This window comes from Fringilla coelebs, assembly GCF_963513975.1.
Source record: "Fringilla coelebs genome assembly, chromosome: 3".
In the NCBI taxonomy this organism is placed as follows: Eukaryota; Metazoa; Chordata; class Aves; order Passeriformes; family Fringillidae; genus Fringilla; species Fringilla coelebs.
Genome location: NC_140030.1, coordinates 954,279 through 971,655, shown reverse-complemented (window position 1 = coordinate 971,655; position 17,377 = coordinate 954,279). Strand labels below are relative to the sequence as shown.

At 52.4% G+C, this 17,377-nt stretch overlaps 1 protein-coding gene across 3 annotated transcripts; it reads right to left on the bottom strand.

The window, feature by feature from the left end:
• Positions 1-410: 410 nt before the first annotated feature.
• HADHB (hydroxyacyl-CoA dehydrogenase trifunctional multienzyme complex subunit beta) lies at positions 411-17,358 on the bottom strand. 3 transcript variants are annotated; one of them, XM_084203135.1, is made up of 16 exons: positions 17,225-17,358; positions 15,161-15,397; positions 14,767-14,808; positions 13,859-13,955; positions 12,802-12,846; positions 11,806-11,905; positions 10,532-10,619; positions 8,883-9,070; positions 6,686-6,866; positions 4,789-4,910; positions 3,108-3,187; positions 2,981-3,028; positions 2,588-2,675; positions 2,432-2,506; positions 1,615-1,779; positions 411-972 (listed from the first exon to the last, which is right to left on the bottom strand). In XM_084203135.1, the coding sequence occupies exons 2-16, from the start codon at positions 15,225-15,227 to the stop codon at positions 937-939; spliced, it is 1,422 nt and encodes a 473-aa protein (XP_084059261.1). In that variant the 5' UTR covers positions 15,228-15,397; positions 17,225-17,358; the 3' UTR covers positions 411-936. The 3 variants fall into 3 exon arrangements, with proteins under 3 accessions (XP_084059261.1, XP_084059263.1, XP_084059262.1); XM_084203137.1 differs by lacking the exon at positions 17,225-17,358 and adding an exon at positions 17,094-17,159; XM_084203136.1 differs by lacking the exon at positions 17,225-17,358 and adding an exon at positions 17,010-17,087.
• Between the last annotated feature and the right edge of the window lie 19 nt (positions 17,359-17,377).

Genomic DNA, 17,377 nt, shown 5'->3' with positions numbered 1-17,377 from the left:
TGCAGGGCCTAAAGGGGCTCCAGGAGAGCTGCAGAGGGACTGGGGACAAGGCAGGGAGGGACAGGACACAGGGAATGTTTCCCATTGCCAGAGGGCAGGGATGGATGGGATCTTGGGAATTGTTCCCTGGGAGGGTGGGCAGGCCCTGGCACAGGGTGCCCAGAGCAGCTGGGGCTGCCCCTGGATCCCTGGCAGTGCCCAAGACCAGGCTGGACACTGGGGCTGGGACAGTGGGAGCTGTCCCTGCCATGGCAGGGGTGGATTAGGTGACCTCTGCAAGCCCTTGCCCACTCACACCAGTGATTTCATGATTTCAGAGAGCCAACACCTGGTGTCAGCTCACAGCCTCCACCACAAGAACAGTCCCCAAAGCATTTGAAATGAAGGGAGGGAAAGAAAACAGCCAGAACTGGGTTTTGTCCTGATTTATTGCAGTTCCATCAGTGACATTCATTTGTCAGATGCAATTTGCTCATTCCATCAGCACTTGGACAGCGTGGAGCAAAGTGTCCCCTCAGACCCAGCTCAGCCCCTGGGACTGAGCCTGCTGCCCCACAGAGCTGCTCCTCCCCACAGCATTACTTCCCCTCTCAGCACCCCCACCTCCACTGCTTCAAGTGCTCCTGATCTCCAAACTTAATTCCCCATCCAGAGCTTTGGAATAACTTTTGTTCCTCTGTGGGAGAAATCCTGAAGGATTACCAGAGGGATCAGACAGTTACAAGGAGCCTGCAGAGACTCAGAGCTGTGTTAACTGCTCCTCTCCTGGAAGTGGAATAGAGCGTGCTCATTAGATAAAAATTACTGGCTGAGTAGCTAAAAGGGATTGACAAAGGCCACAAATCCCCTCTCCAAGAAGGATTGGGTGTAGGATTTATTAGTGCATTGAAATGGCATCGCCAGGCACAGGACGGAGGGACAGCACTCCCGGGGCTGTTACTGGGGGTAGAGCTCCACGATCATCGCGTGACCCTGGGAACAGACAGAGACAAAACATCACAGAAACGGCTCATTAACAGAGACAGGACTAATTACTGCTGGCACAGACTCCCAGGCACAGCATCAAGAACATGAGCCACAGCAGCTGGACACGAGCCCCGGTGTGCCCAGGTGGTGAAGAGGCCACTGGTCCCTGGGCTGTGCCAGCTCTGGGGTGGCAGCAGGGCCAGGGCAGTGCCTGTCCCCTGAGCTGGCACTGCTGGGGCACCTCCAGTGCTGGGGGCAGCTCTGGGCCCCTTCTGACAGCAGAGACCTGGAGGGGCTGGAGCGTGTCCAGGGAAGGGAACAGAGCTGGGCAGGGAATGGAGCCCCAGGAGAGGCTGAGGGAGCTGGGAATGGGCTTGGCCTGGAGAAAAGGAGGCTCAGGGGGGCCCCTGTGGCTCTGCACAACTCCCTGACAGGAGGGGACAGCCGTGAGGGGGGACAGGCTCTGCTCCCAGGGAACAGGGACAGGACTGAGTGGTGATGGGGGCAGCCAGAGGGAGCTCTGAACACACAGCACCCAGAGCTGGGGTCACCAGGCAGGATTGCAGAGTCCCAGCAGGACCAGCCCTGCTGTTCCTGCCCTCTCCCAAGGTTCCTCCCTCACCCCAGGCTGGGGCACAGCACCATTACCTGCCCTCCTGCAGCACAGGCAGCCACCAGGCCGTACTGGCCCCCCTCCTTCTTCAGCCTGTGGGCAGCAGTGATGACCAGGCGGCAGCCAGTGGCCCCAAAGGGGTGTCCCAGGGACAGGGAGCCCCCCCAGGTGTTGAACTTGTCCAAGGGAGGGGCTCCAACCTGCAGGGACACAGAGGGACACACCCCATGTCACCTGGCTGGAAGGGGTGACACCTCATCCCCCCTAATCCCACCACCCAGCCTGAAGCAGCTCAGGATGGCACGTGCAGGCGGCTGATGAGGGGATAAAACCAGCCCAGAGGAGGGTCCTGCTTCACCTGCAGCCCCTCAGGGGAGCCCTGCACTGAGCAAGGGCTGAGCCCCTCTCACTGTCCTCCCCGCCCTCCTCTGCAGGGATTGTGGCTCTGGATCTCCACCTCCTGCCGACAACGGGAACAGCATCCCAAAGAAACCTCATGTCCTAAAGAAACTGCATAAACTGGGATTTGCTAAACCAAGCTCAAGGAGCATCACTGCCCCTCACAGGACAGAGCCAGAGCCTGGCTGTGCAGCACCAGCACTGGCAGGAGGGAGCCCAGGAACCCCAAAGTTTCACTGAACTGGAGAGAAAAGTGGGTCCAGAGGACACACAGAGCTGCTCCCAGGGCTGAGGCCAGGCTGGGAGAGCTGGGGGTGCTCACCTGGAGAAGAAAAGGATCCAGGGAGAGCTCAGAGCCCTCTGCAGGGCCTAAAGGGGCTCCAGGAGAGCTGGAGAGGGGACAAGGGCCTGGAGGGGCAGGGCAAGGAGGAAAATATCCTGAGTGTGCCTTACCTTTGACTTCCTGCCCATGTAGTTCTGTGCAAACCAATCTGAATCCATGGCTTTCAGGTTAGCCAGGATCTGGCCCTGCAAGGGAGGAGAGGGTGACATTGGGAATAAGCCAAGGCAGATCACTACAGGGAGCCATCCCAGCTTTAGAGCACTTACAGCAAAGGCCTCGTGGAACTCAAACACATCGATGTCATTCAGGGTGAGCCCAGCCTTCTCCAACACTTTGGGAGTGGCATAGGTGGGGCTGAAGAAGGGAAGACACACCAGTCTTGAATCTGTGTTCTCTGTGAGCCCCATCCCCCCTTTCCACAGTCACATCCTTCTCTCTGGGTTCATGGCCCATCCCTATCCATGGGAGGCACAGCCCCCAGAACTACTGCTGAGGTGCCCCAGCAATCCTGGGGTGCTCCTGCCACTGCTGCTCTCCCACCTCCTGAAGGCCTGGAGAGATTCAACATCTCCTGGGGCACTTCCTAAAAACACATCATGGCAGGAGAAGGCTGTTGTGGGAGCAGGGGCTGTGGGGGGACGCTCTCCATCTCCACCTACCCCAGGAGCAGCTGGTCCTTGGGATCCTGGGACACATACACGAAATCCCTGTGCAGGAAAAGGGCTGTTAGTGCCAGGGAGAGGAGAAGGAAGCAGGAGCAGAGGCCACTGGAGCAGCCCCTCCTACCTTAGGTAGGCCTTTGGTTTGTAGCCCATGGCCAGGGCCTTCTCCTCAGACATGATCAGCATCGCCGACGCTCCGTCGGTCTGGAAAGGCAGGGAGAAACCAGGTGAGGAGTGAGGGACCTGCACACAACGAGCCCACAGCCCCAGAAAGAGAGGACCTGAACACCAGCAGAGCCTCCAGGACACCCCACAACGATAGGGACCAAAGGACAAGGCTGCTGGACTGAGTGGATGGAGGGATGGGTGATCACTGGTGATGCCAGCACACACACAGTGCTGAGGCACCTCCTCACAGCCCACAGGCACAATTCCCCCTGTGTCACCCAGGACAGAGGAGCCTGAGAGCCCTGCTAGGCCTGGGACAAGCTGGTGACCCCAAACACTCAGCTGTCCATCCAAAAATGAGAATAATTCTGGGATGACACAAGCCCCAGGCTCACCACATGACAAAATTGTAGGTTGTTATTAAACCCACTTATTGTGGGTTTGGCACATCAAACCATGGAATGGTTTGGGTTGGAAGGGACCTTAAATCACATCCAGTTCCACCCCCCTGCCAGGGACACCTCCCTTTGCTCCAAGTGCTCAGTTTTTACCTTTTATGTATTCTCCATGTATTTGTAGCTTTGTAGACTGTTAAATGCTTTGGTATAATTTCCAGTACTTTTCTAGCAGTGAACAAACTCTTATTGATGCATTCGTAAAATATTGTTTAGTTTTTCCTGTTACTCCTCCAAGAACTTTTTATTTTGCACCATGTAATCACAGACATGATAAAGGTAAGGTAGGAGATGGGGAGGAGAGCTCCCATAGGGCAAAAGCCAGGGGGAATCATTAACCAACTGCTTCTTTAATTGGACAATATTGGCTGGATATTCTTATTGTCCCACCTTGTATGAAATGGAACAAATCAAATTCAGGATGTGGATTTTTGCCACACTCTGTACCTGAAGGCTTTCATGGAAAGGTTTATTTTCATATTGTCATTCTAATGTCTGGAAAAGTTTGTGTTCTATTTCCAGGCACCACAAGCCCCAATGTCCAACCTGGCCTTGGGCACTGCCAGGGATCCAGGGGCAGCCCCAGCTGCTCTGGGCACCCTGTGCCAGGAACAATTCCCAATTCCCAATTCCCCATCCAGCCCTGCCCTCTGGCACTGGGAGCCATCCCTGTGTCCTCTCTCCAGAGCTGTGGCTGCCCCTGGATCCATGGCAGTGTCCAAGGTCAGGCTGGATGAGGCTTGGAGCACCCTGGGACAGTGTGCAGAAGGTGTCCCTGTCCATGGCAGGGGGTGGCACTGGATGAGATTTAAGGTCCCTTCCAACCCAAATCATTCCATAATTCTGTGAAGTTCAGACTAAACCCACTGACTTCAGTTGTACAATGTGACCAACCCCATCCTGAGACAGAATCCCTACAAGGGCTTTTCAAGGATTGACCCTCATGAAGCAGCTACAGAGAAGCAAAAAGGTCAGACATCACAAAACTTCAGGGATTTTGTTATGGATTTGAAAATTAAACAATCCAATACCCAAATCCACCAGACTACAACAGGGTTCCAAATTACACCTGGAAAATCTGGAAATTAAAAGGGTCAGTCCCAGATGACACCAGCTAAGGGAGGCAGAGGGTCAGGTGCACAGTTGTCCCCTGTGGCTGACAGTGCTGGGAACAAGAATTACCAGGAAGGAGGAGTTGGCTGCTGTCACTGTTCCATAGGGCTTGACAAAGGCTGGCTTCAGTTTTCCCATCTGCTCCAGGGAGGACGGGCGGATCCCGTTGTCTTTGGTAACTGTTTCTTTGCCTGGTGAAGGGAACAAAAGTACATTTCAACTACAAAAATCAGCCCCTCTCAAGGATTTCATCATCAGGACTCCAAGGGGGAAAAAAAATTAGAAAATTGTGGGGCTCAGGACAAGCGTGAGGAGGGAAAAAAGGAAAATGTGTTTGTGGCATCAGGATACTCAACATGGCTAAAAATAGCACTTTAAAATTGAAGCTACCTCACTTTTCCTCAGATGACAGCAAAAACAAAGTGCTGCCATCTGTTTACTGGAAGGAAAAATTACCACATGGGAAACCCAGTTGAGAAGAGAATTTAAATTTAGGTTAAAAAGCCTAAATGGAGAACTGGCCTTAAATCAGTTTACATTTACATGCTGAGTTTGAGGAATAAAGAGCACTGGGAAAACCCAAATATATCCAACTGCTAAATAAGCCTGTTGAGAGAAAGTACTGATTTTATCATAAAGACCACATGGAACCATGGATCTACAAGGAATATTCCCCCAGGATACCAATTAGAGTTCCCAAATGAACAGATATTGCAGCAAGGTGTGTCCCCCTGGCACAGGTTTGAAGGCTCTCCCCGGACTGTTTCACCTCCCAGCAAGGAGTGTGAGGTCTGATGAACTGGAACCTGCCACATTCCAGCTCTTCCCATCCAGCACCTGAGTTACCAGACTGGGATTTTGCTGGGCTTGTGTTTGCTGTTGATATTCTGGGGTATAAAGGTGGTTTCTCTTGCCTGGTGGAAGAGCAGGGGGATTCCATGTCCAACTGTCCTGATTTTCCCTGCTCTGTCACCTCATTAGCACAGATGTGGGGTTGCCAAGAAAACATTTAAGTATGTACAGGTAAGACAGAGGGGAGGGTTAGATGGGGATTTTTGAAGAAGTTTTAAGTGAGTTAGAGAGGGGATCTCTGAGCTTTCTAGATGATGTGGTTTATTCTTCTTATCTTCTGCATAGGCAGGAAGGGGGAGTTCTGCTGACATCTTTACTGCATGGCTCAGAAGGTCATAAGACCTTTTAAGGAGTTATTAACCAGTAAGACACTGCCAACAAGGATATTTATGTTTTTGACCCAATCCTTAAATATTCCATCTTATGGACTCATGCTACAGTGGAAGCTTTCTTAGCCAATCATGTTATGACACACAAACCTACAGTACTGCATTCTAAACTCCTTGTTTACCTTTGTAACTACTTTATTTTTTCTGTATCATGAACTCTAAAACTCTAAACTTTCTTTTACTTAGGTTAATGTCTCTCTGCTTTAAACTATAAATCCACATTCTCACTTTTTAGAAGCTTTTTCTAGGGTTTCAGATCAAGTCCTGTGTTTAATTCTAAACTTTGGCTTACAGGCCCAAAGTTCTGAGAATCCCTTGCATTTCAGGTACCAACAGATGGGAAGGATATTGGGGAAGGATACTGGGGAAAGGATACTGGGGAAGGAACTCTTCCCTGGGAGGGTGGGGAGGAGCTGGGATGGAATTCCCAGAGCAGCTGTGGCTGCCCCTGGATCCCTGGGAATGTCCAAGACCAGGCTGGATATTGGGGCTGGGAGCACCCTGGGATAGTGGAAGGTGTCAGAGCTGGAACTGGGTGATGCCCAGTGTCCCTTCCCACCCAAACCACTCCGTGCCTCTGCGTTTCCACCTTCAGCTATCCCGTTCACAAACACCTCCCCACGCCAGCAGTTCTCCAGGGACAAACACCCTGACAAAACCCACCCAGACCCCCAGCACTGCCTGGAGCTGCCCCCAGCAGTGAGGGCTGGCCCTGGCACTGTCACCTGGCACTTTGAAGGACACCACATCCTGCAGCAGCCCCTCATCCTGGGCTCTCTTGGCCAGCGTGTGGGAGCGCAGCGCGTACTCGTCCTGCTCCAGGCGGGAGACGCCGAAGGCGGCGGCCAGGCGGTCGGCAGAGTGCCCCATGGTCTCGCTGGTGGAGAACTCTGCCACAGCTGGGAGCTGCCACCAGGGAGGGAGAGTCAGCACAGGCAAGAAAAGCCTCCTGGGAGCACACAGAGCTGAGCCCCCACAGTCAGAGGGAGGCCCTTCCCTTCATTAATTAGCACACGGCAATCAGACCATGACAGAAATGTGGCAGAGACACCAGCCCTTTCCAAAATTTTGGAAAAAAACCAAGTTCCAGGCTGCTGCTCACTGCAGGGGTTCCAGAAATGTGGTGAGAGCAGCTGCCTGTACATTTAACAGGTGTCTTAGGTTGGAAATGGGGGTGTGTACTCTATTCCTGTCTGTGGGGCAGTTATCTTCTGTTCATTGGGCAGCTTTCTTTATCTCTTCCACAACCAATCCACCCTCCAGGAGATCTGTGCTGTTCATGGGCCATTGATTATTAATTATCTCCTGTTAATGGGCCATTGCATGGGTGATCAAATTCCATCATGCCACTGGGAGATGCTCTGCCCAGGGGAGGACCAAGCATTCCTACCTGGACACAATCTGGGATTTTGGGATACCAGAGCAGCCTTTGCCCCCTGCATTCCCAGAGGAGCAGCTTTCTCCTGCCCTGCATTCCCAGAGGGAGAGCAGGCCCATCTCCAGCAGCCCTGGAGCTGCAGAGGAAAACTCCCCCCTTGTGCAGGATCCTGCTGCAGCAGAGCCACAGCTGGCACTGCAGGAGGGCTGAGCCCCCATGGGAAGGGACTGTGCCATCCCATGGGATGGGACTGTGCCACCCCCTGTGACGGGACTGTGCCACCACCCTGGGATGGGACTGTGCCACCACCCTGGGATGGGACTGTGCCACCCCCCTGGGATGGGACTGTGCCACCCCCCTGGGATGGGACTGTGCCACCCCCCTGGGATGGGACTGTGCCACCCCATGGGATGGGATGGGACTGTGCCACCACCCTGACACACAGGGGGTCAGATCCTATTCTGACTCTGTAAGTAGTTTTTTTGTTGTTGTTGTTTGTACTATTACATTTGTATTTTTTTTTAGTTCTCCTAGTAAAGAGCTGTTATTCCTATTCCCATACCTTTGCCTAAGACACCCTTAAGTTGAAACTCATCACAATTTGGAAAGAGAGGGTTTGCATTTTCAATTTCAAGGGAGGCTCCTGCCTTCCTTAGCAGACACCTGGCTTTTCAAACCATGACACAGAATCCATGATTAAGGATGACCAGACCTTTTGGGTTCAGCTCCAACACCACATCCTGAGACCTCAAAAGTCCTTGTCAGACAACTCATCCAAAAACAGAGCTCAGAGGTGATCTTGGCTTAGTTTTAGCTCTTCCAGCAGCACTCAGGAAATCCCTGCACGCACTCAGTCTGAAATTTTTGTACCATGTGGATGTGGGATGTCAGCTCTGCCTGGGCCTTGCTGCACTCACTAAAGGGAATGACATGGATGCAGTTTCCATGTGGAGAGTTCAGTGGGTAAAGGAGGGAAGTGCTGCCCCTTTCCATCCTCACCACATTGTAATTCACCCCCCATGGCCCCCAGGACAGAGCAGTGGCTCACTCTGCTCCTGACATGGCCCTGTGGATGCTCTTCAGGGGAGCTGAACACATCCAGCCCCTGGCAGGATTTGGCCAGGAAGCATATTTAAAGCATATTTAATCAAATTCATATACTGAGGATATTCCTAATACTAAAGGGGTTACTGCTATTATCTAGTAAAACTCCTCTGACCCTGGAATTCTTCTGACACTTCAGAATAACCTTTATAATTATGGGGAAAAAACCTTCTGTTTCTGTCAGCACAGTTTGTCCAGGAGTTGAAGAAGGAGGTTTAGCACTAAGTCTGGTTTACTGAAGATGAACATGTGGGAAGGAAAAGCAGAGGCCCAAGTGCTGTGATATGCATTAATCAGTGTTTTAACCCAAAGCAGAAGACAGAGATCGATCATGGCGAACCCCAGAAGCCTCACCCATCGTAAATCCCCCCATCAAGGGCTGTTCACACCCTCAAAACCAGTTCACAAAACATGTAAAAGCCTGAAAAACCAAAAAATACCTCTGGAGTAAAGTAGTCAGGGCGAATTTTGGAAATGAGGGAGAGCTTCTGGCCCAGGGTCTTGGCTCTGTTCAGGGTCAGCATGGTCTTCCTCATCTTCCTGCTGTGGCGGATGGGGACGTCGGACATGAGCTCCACGCCACCGGCCACCACCACGTCACACTGGCCAGCTGCAATCATCCCCACACCTGCAGGGACAGGAACACTGCCAGGGCAGGGCCACTCACTGCCAGGACAGGGCCACTCACCCCTTGCTGGATTCTGGCTGCTGAGAAATTCAGGCTTTCTGTGCTGACACACTCTGGCCCCCAGGAGAGCACTGCATTTGACCTGAGGCCGTGGAGAAGCTTCCAGAATTGATTGAGAGCACTGGGATTGTGGGTGTGGAGTTGGTTAGAAGTGTGTGATGTCACAGGATGGAAAACTCAGAGTTTGGGATTTTAGAATATGGTAATAAATATGGGGCAAGATGGAGGTTTTAGGGTGGTGGTAGGTTGTCCTTCTTTACCACCTTCTTTCTTCTTCATGGGTTTGGGTGGTGTTTTGTAATTGTTCAGAAAAGTCCACATTGCAGACTTTGATTGATTAGTTATTGGGTTAAAAGTGAAAATAATTTAGGTGTCATTTCTTAATTGGATAGTTTAGCCTTAAGAGACCCTGCAACAAGAGATAGTTGGTCATTTTGTGCCTTGTTAATGAAAGACTGCAGAACTCACTGCTGTGAGAGTGTAACATAGAGAAGAAATAATAAACACCTGACTCTGAATGTGAACCATCCTCTTGAGTGCCTCCAATCCTGACCTCAACAGGGAAAAAGGGAAGCTGAAAACCAGCACCCCAACAGAGCCCTGGCTACTCCTGCCCTCCTCCTGCAGGCCCTGGCCATGGCTGGGTTACACATGAGCTGCTGTCACTTGGCTGCCACTTGTCCTTGTCACACAGAGCAGGGAGGGAAGGACAGCCCCAGCAGTTTGAGCTGTGGCTCCATTTTTTAGCCCTGGCTAGGCTAAGCCAAAGATAAAAGGAGCATGAAAGGATCAACTTTCTCATCATGGTCAGTCTTCACCTCCCAAATAAACACAGACACTGGGCAGAGACACTACTGCAGGCCTACAGCAGACACTCAGTTCATATTGTATTTTGTTGGCTAAAAAACTTCCACAGAATCACTGAGGTTGGAAAAGACCTCCCAGACTATCAAATCCAACCTTTGATCTCCACCTTGTCACCAGCTCAGAGCACTGAGTGTCATTTCCAGGAATTCCTTGGACACTTCCAGGGATGGAGACACCACCATTCCCTGGGCAGCTCCTTCCAGTGCATGACCACCCTTTCAGGGAAAAATTCCTCCTGATGTTCATCCTGACCCTCCCCTGGCACAGCATGAGGCTGTTCCCTCTCATCCTGTCCCTGTTCCCTGGGAGCAGAGCCTGACCCCCCCTGGCTGTCCCCTCCTCTCAGGGAGTTGTGCAGAGCCACAAGGGCCCCCCTGAGCCTCCTTTTCTCCAGGCTAAATCCCACTTTTCCTTCCATTCCAGCATTTCTTCAGTTGGTTTTTTACATTCTCAAGCAGTACAAGTTGAATAAAGGCTGTAAATAATTCCCAAGCTCCCTCTCAACCCCACAGCTTGTTCTTGCAGCCCACATACCTGTGGTCATGGCCTGGTTTGAGGAAATGCAGGCCATGGTGACGGTGTGGGCTGGAGTTTTGTCGGAGAACCCTGCTCCCAAGGCAGCCTACAACAACAAGAGGGGCTGTTAAACCTACAGCTGCCCCTGCCCAGCACACATTGCCAGGTGGATATGAAGACAAAGATGTGAGTTTTCATCCATTAATTATTAATCAATTAATTTCATCCAATAATCCATTCATTAATTATGGCAGCAGCTCTTCCCCTCCCCAGACTCTGGAGCAGGAGCTGAGGCCACGCTCAGAACAGTCACTGCCCCTCCACGTTTTTTAATAAAGAGACAAACTAATCACACCCCACATTAAAAAAAAAAAACCACATCAAAAGAGCCTCCAACTACTCAACATCAACTTTGCTTCACCTTATTGGCAAAGCCAACACGTGAAAAGGGTGATTTAGACCACTCAGCACAAGGCTGAATGGCTTCACAAAGAGCAGCAAACTGCAGAGCAGTGACTCATCTGAGCCGCCCAGAGACCTTCCCTACTTGGGATGTGGCCAACTAGTTGAAAGTTCAGCAGTTGTTCCCAAGTTAAAATTACCCTGCAGCCCCAGCTGACTGGCAGGTGACCAAAGGCAGGCCTGGAGCTCACGAGGCTGAGGCTGCACAGGGAGCCCAGGTTACATCATGGATTTATCCAGGTGCAGAGGCTCCAGGTTAGCAAAGATCAGGCTGCCTGGCACACGACTCCTGAGGATCAGCTGCTCTGGGGATAATGCAGGAATTGTGTTTTCTGGCTGCTGGAACGAAGGGCAGCAAAGCTGCTCCACTTCAAATCATATGCTGTGTCTGAGCAGGCAGCTCAAATAAATAAATAAATAGCACAAGAAAGCAAAACCTCACTGCACACTCTGCTCCTCCCAGGATTTGGGGAAGGCAGTGCTCAATCCAACTGGTGTTTAGGAGCTGAGGGATCAGCAATTCTCAATAAAACTTTCCCTTGCAGGGAAGAGTCAAGCAGGGGTTCCACAGCACTGAAATCTGAAAATCTGATAAAAAATGATGCTAAATGAAATCTGTGGCAGATTTCAACAGGAGGCAGAGAATAACAAAATCATTTTCCTTATAGTCCCAGGAACTCACTTAACAGACAATACTACACAACTACTTCATACTCTCAAATCATATAGGAACAAGCAACAATAATCAGAAATCATTTTTTAGCAAGGATTTGTCATTTTAGAGCAGTTGCAGAAATCAGACTCCCAGGGCAATGCTACACAGAACCCACCTCTCTGGCAACATTACTGGTTTTCACCTCCTGGATAACCGTGCCATAAACAATGTAATCAACAACATCCCTTGGGACACTGGTCCGGGTCAGCAGGCCCCTGAGGAGAGGATCAAAACAAAGGGAATTTGCATCACATAAATAAAAACCTCTCCAACATCCTCTTCCTGCCAGCTTGGCTGAAGAACAGGGCAACAGCAGAGCCACAGTTTCTGTCCCCCCCTTAGAAGAAATCTTATGTGCATGTGAGGCCGTGGGAAGTATAGCTGATTATGGGCTGCAATCAATCTTGGTGATAATTTTACTATAAATCATTACATAACTTCATTAAAGCAATTACTTTATAGCCCTTACACCTCTCCTTCCACAAAATGGCTCACAGAATCATCAAATCCCAGAATAGTTTCGGTGGGAAGGACCTTAAAGCTCATCCAGTGCCACCCCAGACGTGGCAGGGACACTTCCACTGTCCCAGGGTGCTCCCAGCCCCATCCAGCCCGGCCTTGGGCACTGCCAGGGATGGGGCAACCATCTCCAGGCTTCTCCATGCCTTCTCTCTTCTCCAGAGCACTTTGTTCTGCCTCTCAAAAAACAAACCCACTGCTAATAACCCTCAGAACAGGAGGGTTACAGAATTAGCTCAATATCCTTGTGGTCACTTCATTTCCTCTGTTGCCCAGGTTGTTTTTCCCACCAGATGTGAGCACACCTCAACAGCAGCTCTGATGTCTGTGTCTGGAAAACTACAGCTGGGAGTCAAATTCACTAAAATTTGTCCCCAACAGCATCTCTTTGCATCAACACCAACCTACTGAAATCCCCAACAACATCACAAACCCCACTGCTTAACCCACCCACAATTGAGGAGGAGGGAGGCCAGGAAAAATTAAGCACCTGAGCTGTTCAGAGCCAAGCCCAGAGCCTTGGCTCTGCAGCCCTGAAACCTCAGCATTTTTCACAAGAATTCTGATCCCTTCCAGTGTTCCATTTACTTACTGCAGTGCTGCTCTGGCTAAGTCATGTGGCATCAGATCAGCATACCTGAAGGGTGAAGAGCAGAGGAAGAAACACAGAGGTGTGAGAAATCAGTGCAGAATTCTCAGTAGAGAAATCAGGACAGAATTCTCCTGTGAGCAGCAAGAACTGGGGATGGACCAGAAATGCTCCACTGAGCTTCTGAGCAAACAATTCAAGGAATCACAGCTTGGTTTGGGTTGGAAGAGACACTAAATCTCATCCAGTGCCACCCTGCCATGGCAGGGACACCTCCCACTGCTCCAGGTGCTCCCAGCCCCAATGTCCAACCTGGCCTTGGGCACTGCCAGGGATCCAGGGGCAGCCCCAGCTGCTCTGGGCACCCTGTGCCAGGGCCTGCCCACCCTCACAGAGAACAATTCCTCATTCCCAATATCCCATCCATCCCTGCCCTCTGGCAGTCGGAGCCATTCCCTGGGTCCTGTCCCTCCAGGCCTTGTCCCCAGTCCCTTTCCAGCTCTCCTGGAGCCCCTGCAAGGGGCTCTGAGCTCTCCCTGGATCCTTCTTCTCTCCAGGTGAGCACCCCCAGCTCTCCCAGCCTGGCTCCAGAGGAGAGGGGCCACAATCACTGCACTAAACCCACTGAAAAGCAGCAGGGAGCAGATAAAGAAATCCCTTCTCCATCCTAACAGTCAGGTGTGGTTCTAGTTCAGCTGTGGATTTGGTGGCACAACAATCCAGGAAGAAGAGCCTACAGCAGATTCTTGGCCCCTGTCCTGCCACTTTTGTCCAACTTGTTGCTTCATCTGCTATGAATTCTCCAACTGCTTCCTCTAGACATGCTCCATAAATCCTTACCCTTCCCAGGATTCAAACACAGGAACAACCTTCTTCAAACCACATTCCTGCACTAAATAAAATGGAATCACTGCAGCAGCCCAACTCAGGGCACCTCCTGAGCCTTCAGGCCCCAAGAATAACTACATTAAAATGAAGAAGTGAGATTTTTCACAGAAAGAGTTGAGTTTTAACCAAGTCAGGGGGTGTTTTCTGGGTTTTTCTCCTCTCTGATACTCACGTGGTGCCAGACTGCAGGAAGGGAATGCGGACACCCTCCACCACCACCACATTCTTCACCCCAGTTTTGCCCAAGCTCTTCTTAGTCTTTGGCTGGGCTATGAAAAGAGAAGTGATAGTGACAACAATATCTGAAATTTTCATATAGAACCTGCAAAGACTTCTAGAAAACAAAGAAAAATGTCCTTTTTGGTGTGTAAGTGAAAGGCAGGGAAGGTACAACACCTGAGTTGGAATCTTGGAATGGTTTGGGTAGGAAGGGACCTCAAAGCTCATCCAGTGCCACCCCATGCCATGGGCAGGGATACCTTCCACTATCCCAGGTGGCTCCAAGCTCCATCCAACCTGGACTGGAACACTTCCAGGGATGGGGCCTGTGCCTCATCACCCCTACATCCAAGAATTTCTTCCTAATGGGAAGAAATTCTCTCCCCAGTGGGAGAGGTTGAAAACAAGGGATGTCATGACCCAGCACCATTCCACAGGCCTGTGCCAGGACAAAACTCCAGCACTGTCTGGAGATTCCTTCAGGCTCTTCCCAAAACCCAGGGTGTAATGGGGAGCTGCTGTCCAGGCCTGCTCCCAAAATCCCAAAGCCTGAGTCACCTGAGCAACCCTCACAGTAAACCCAGAGCATGGATCACCCCAACCACTCCCTGTGGACTGTGACTAAAAACTGGGAATGGCTGCTGGGAGCCAGGGCCAGACTGGGAACAGCTGCTGGGAGCCAGAGCACTCAGGGGATGAGAGGACTCTGCTGCAAACACTAGTTTGCCTGAAGTTTTCCTTGTTTGCAGCTTCTCAGGAACACCTGAACCACTCTGCATTCTGCACCATTTCTAAGATTTAAGCTTCCAAAACAGCCTTGTCTAGCACAGACCCACTGAGATTCTGGTGTTTTCCCCTTACCTGCAGATTGGAACTGCGAGGAGCAGCTGAGTGATCGAGTAACTGGAAAATAAGAAAGGGAAAAAAAATGCCAGAAAAATGTTAGAAACAGTTCCAGTCTCTGCAAGAAGGGTTTGAAAAGCCTTCTTGAAATAATGTCACTGTAAGACACCTGACCACCTGTGGGATGTTTACTCTGTCCAGAAACCTGACACACTTTCTATTAGCTGTTAAGACTCCTCCCCATATGATGCAGGAAGGGACAAACAAGGCAACAGTGTAATTGGGATTAAAAAATAAACACTGTCAGCCTTTTAAAGGTGAGAATGGGACAGATCCAGACCCCAGCATCCATTCCAAACCCAACACTTCACCCAAAGATTTATGCCCACCCATAAAAGCCAAAGATACTCACAGGCCCCAGCAGCCCAGGCTGAGGACACGGGGAGGGTCCGCAGGGCAGAGCTCAGCATGGAACTCATTTTGGGATCTAGGGAAAGGCTGGGCTCAGTCCAAACTGCTCTGTTCAGAACAACCCCAAGGGAAGAGTCCTGCTGCCTCACACAGAGCCAGCAAGGTGAGGGGCACACACTCCAAGGGCAGCAGCAGCAGAGGGAATCAGCTCCCACCACGCTCAGAGCCTGGCTTGTGCCTGTGAATAAATACTGCCCAGTGAGCTTCTCAATTCCCTCCCAGGAACTGCTCCTCCACTTCCCACTGGAAAATTGTCCCAGTGCCCAGCAGCCCTGCTGCCAGCAGCACCTCCTGACACCAGCAGTGTCCTTGGCACCTCTGTCCCTCGTCAGCCCCTGGTGCCAGCCTGTGGAGCTCCTGCTCTGCATCCCCGTGGCAAACAGAGCAAGTTCATGTCCTCCACCTGCAAAAACCCCTCTGCAGCTTGCCCAAATTGTGTTTTCCTACAAACAAGCTCTCATCTGCAGGTTTTATCACCCAGGTATGGCCTTCACAGCTCCAGGATTTTGCTTGATCCATGCCAACATTCATCTCCCTCTGTCACACTTTGGAAGTTCAAATCTTGGCACTTACTCTCACGAGAACTAAGTTTTTTTCATGGAGGAGCACAGGAACACCCATAGTCCCAAACCCAGTCCTCTGCAGCGCCCCAAAACTCAGCACAAGTTGCCAGTCACCCCCTTTGACACCTCCCAGCTGCAGCTCCACACCTGGAAACGTGCCCATTCCCAGCCCCAGGCTCCTCCTGCCAACAAAGATCCCAAAACAAAACCTTTCCAAAGCATCCTGCTCCTCCTTCACCTGTGCCAACCTCCCTTCCCACTCCTGATTGAGTCTATTCCTTAAATTCTCCATGACCAGCTGACTGAAGTTTCTCCCAGGTGTAACCTCCTCCCCCCGGTGCACCTCCGCTCCTGCCCCCCCAAATGCCCCCAGCCCCCCCATTTTCAGTGCTTCCTTGACACCCCAAAGGCTCAGCCCTGCCTGTACAAATCACCAAGGCAAAGCTCCTTGCAGAGCTAGGATTTGCCTGGATTCCACAGCTGAGCTGGGCTCCGTGACCCTCAGGGATCCCTTCCACCTCAAGATAATCCCCAATTCTATGAACAGCCCCTGCTCCCTTCCCATCCCCACACACCGTGACACTTACACAGCACAGCACCACTACCCTGGGACTGCCAGCGCCCACCCCAAACACACCCGTGCTGCTCTCGGCCACCTCCAAACCCCCTCTGTCCACTCAGGGCCGACTCCCGACCCCTCCCGTCTGCCCAGGACCAACCTCTCGGGCCCTTCATCCCCCCAGGACCGATCCCCGGGCCCTCCTCAGCTTTTCCCAGCCCTCCCTACCCGGTCCTTCCACAACGAACCCCCCGACTCTCCTCGCTTCCCTCCAGAACGAACCCCCCGACTCCCCTCACTGCTCCCCGTCCATCCAGAACGACCCCCCCGAGTCCTCTCACTTCCATCTGGAAAGAACCCCTCGACTCCCTCACTTTTATCCGGAACAAACCCCCCGACTCCCCTCACTTCTACTGGGAACGAGCCCCCCGACTCCCCTCACATCTCCCCCGTCCATCTGGGACCTCTCCCCGACTCCCCTCACTGCTCCCCATCCCTCGGAACGAGCCCCCCGATTCCCCTCAGGTCTCCCCGTCCATCCGGCACCGCTCCCCGGCCTCCCTTCATCCTTCCCCCGCCCACTGAGCACCGACCCCCGACCCTCTGCTCCAGCCACCTACCCCTAACCCCCACCCCTTTCCCCGGAACTGACTCCCGACTCCTCTCACCCTTCCCACACTCCCGTCCCCACAGGACGGAGCCCTTGACCGCCGGTGCCCGCCCGTGCCCTCCCGTCCGCTCCCGCCGCTCACCTCCGCCCTCACCCCGCTCTGCCGCCGCCGCGCCGCCACTCACCAAGGGCCCCGCGTCTCCCCCACCCTCTGGGCTGCCCGCCGCACGCCTAACCCACACCTTTCCCCCCGCCGCCGCTCTGCACCCCTACCCCGGCTTCTCCCGGAATCCGCTCCCGCTCTGCGCGGATTGAAAACACCCGAGACACCGCGGAGAGCGGAGGAGAAGGACGTAGCGTTGTGTTGGCGGCGGTGAAGCGCGCGGGCAGCGCGGCGGGCGGGCGCGGGCGGGGCGCCGTGGGCGG

Bases quoted from the DNA above. Each gene is read 5' to 3' on its own strand.
- HADHB (XM_084203135.1), bottom strand. From the start codon at position 15,227: ATGAGTTCCATGCTGAGCTCTGCCCTGCGGACCCTCCCCGTGTCCTCA. The intron at 1,780-2,431 runs GTAAGGCACACT...GTGTCCCTGCAG, and splicing joins ACATGGGCAGGAAGTCAAAG to GTTGGAGCCCCTCCCTTGGA. The intron at 973-1,614 runs GTAATGGTGCTG...GTCTGTTCCCAG, and splicing joins CCTGTGCTGCAGGAGGGCAG to GGTCACGCGATGATCGTGGA.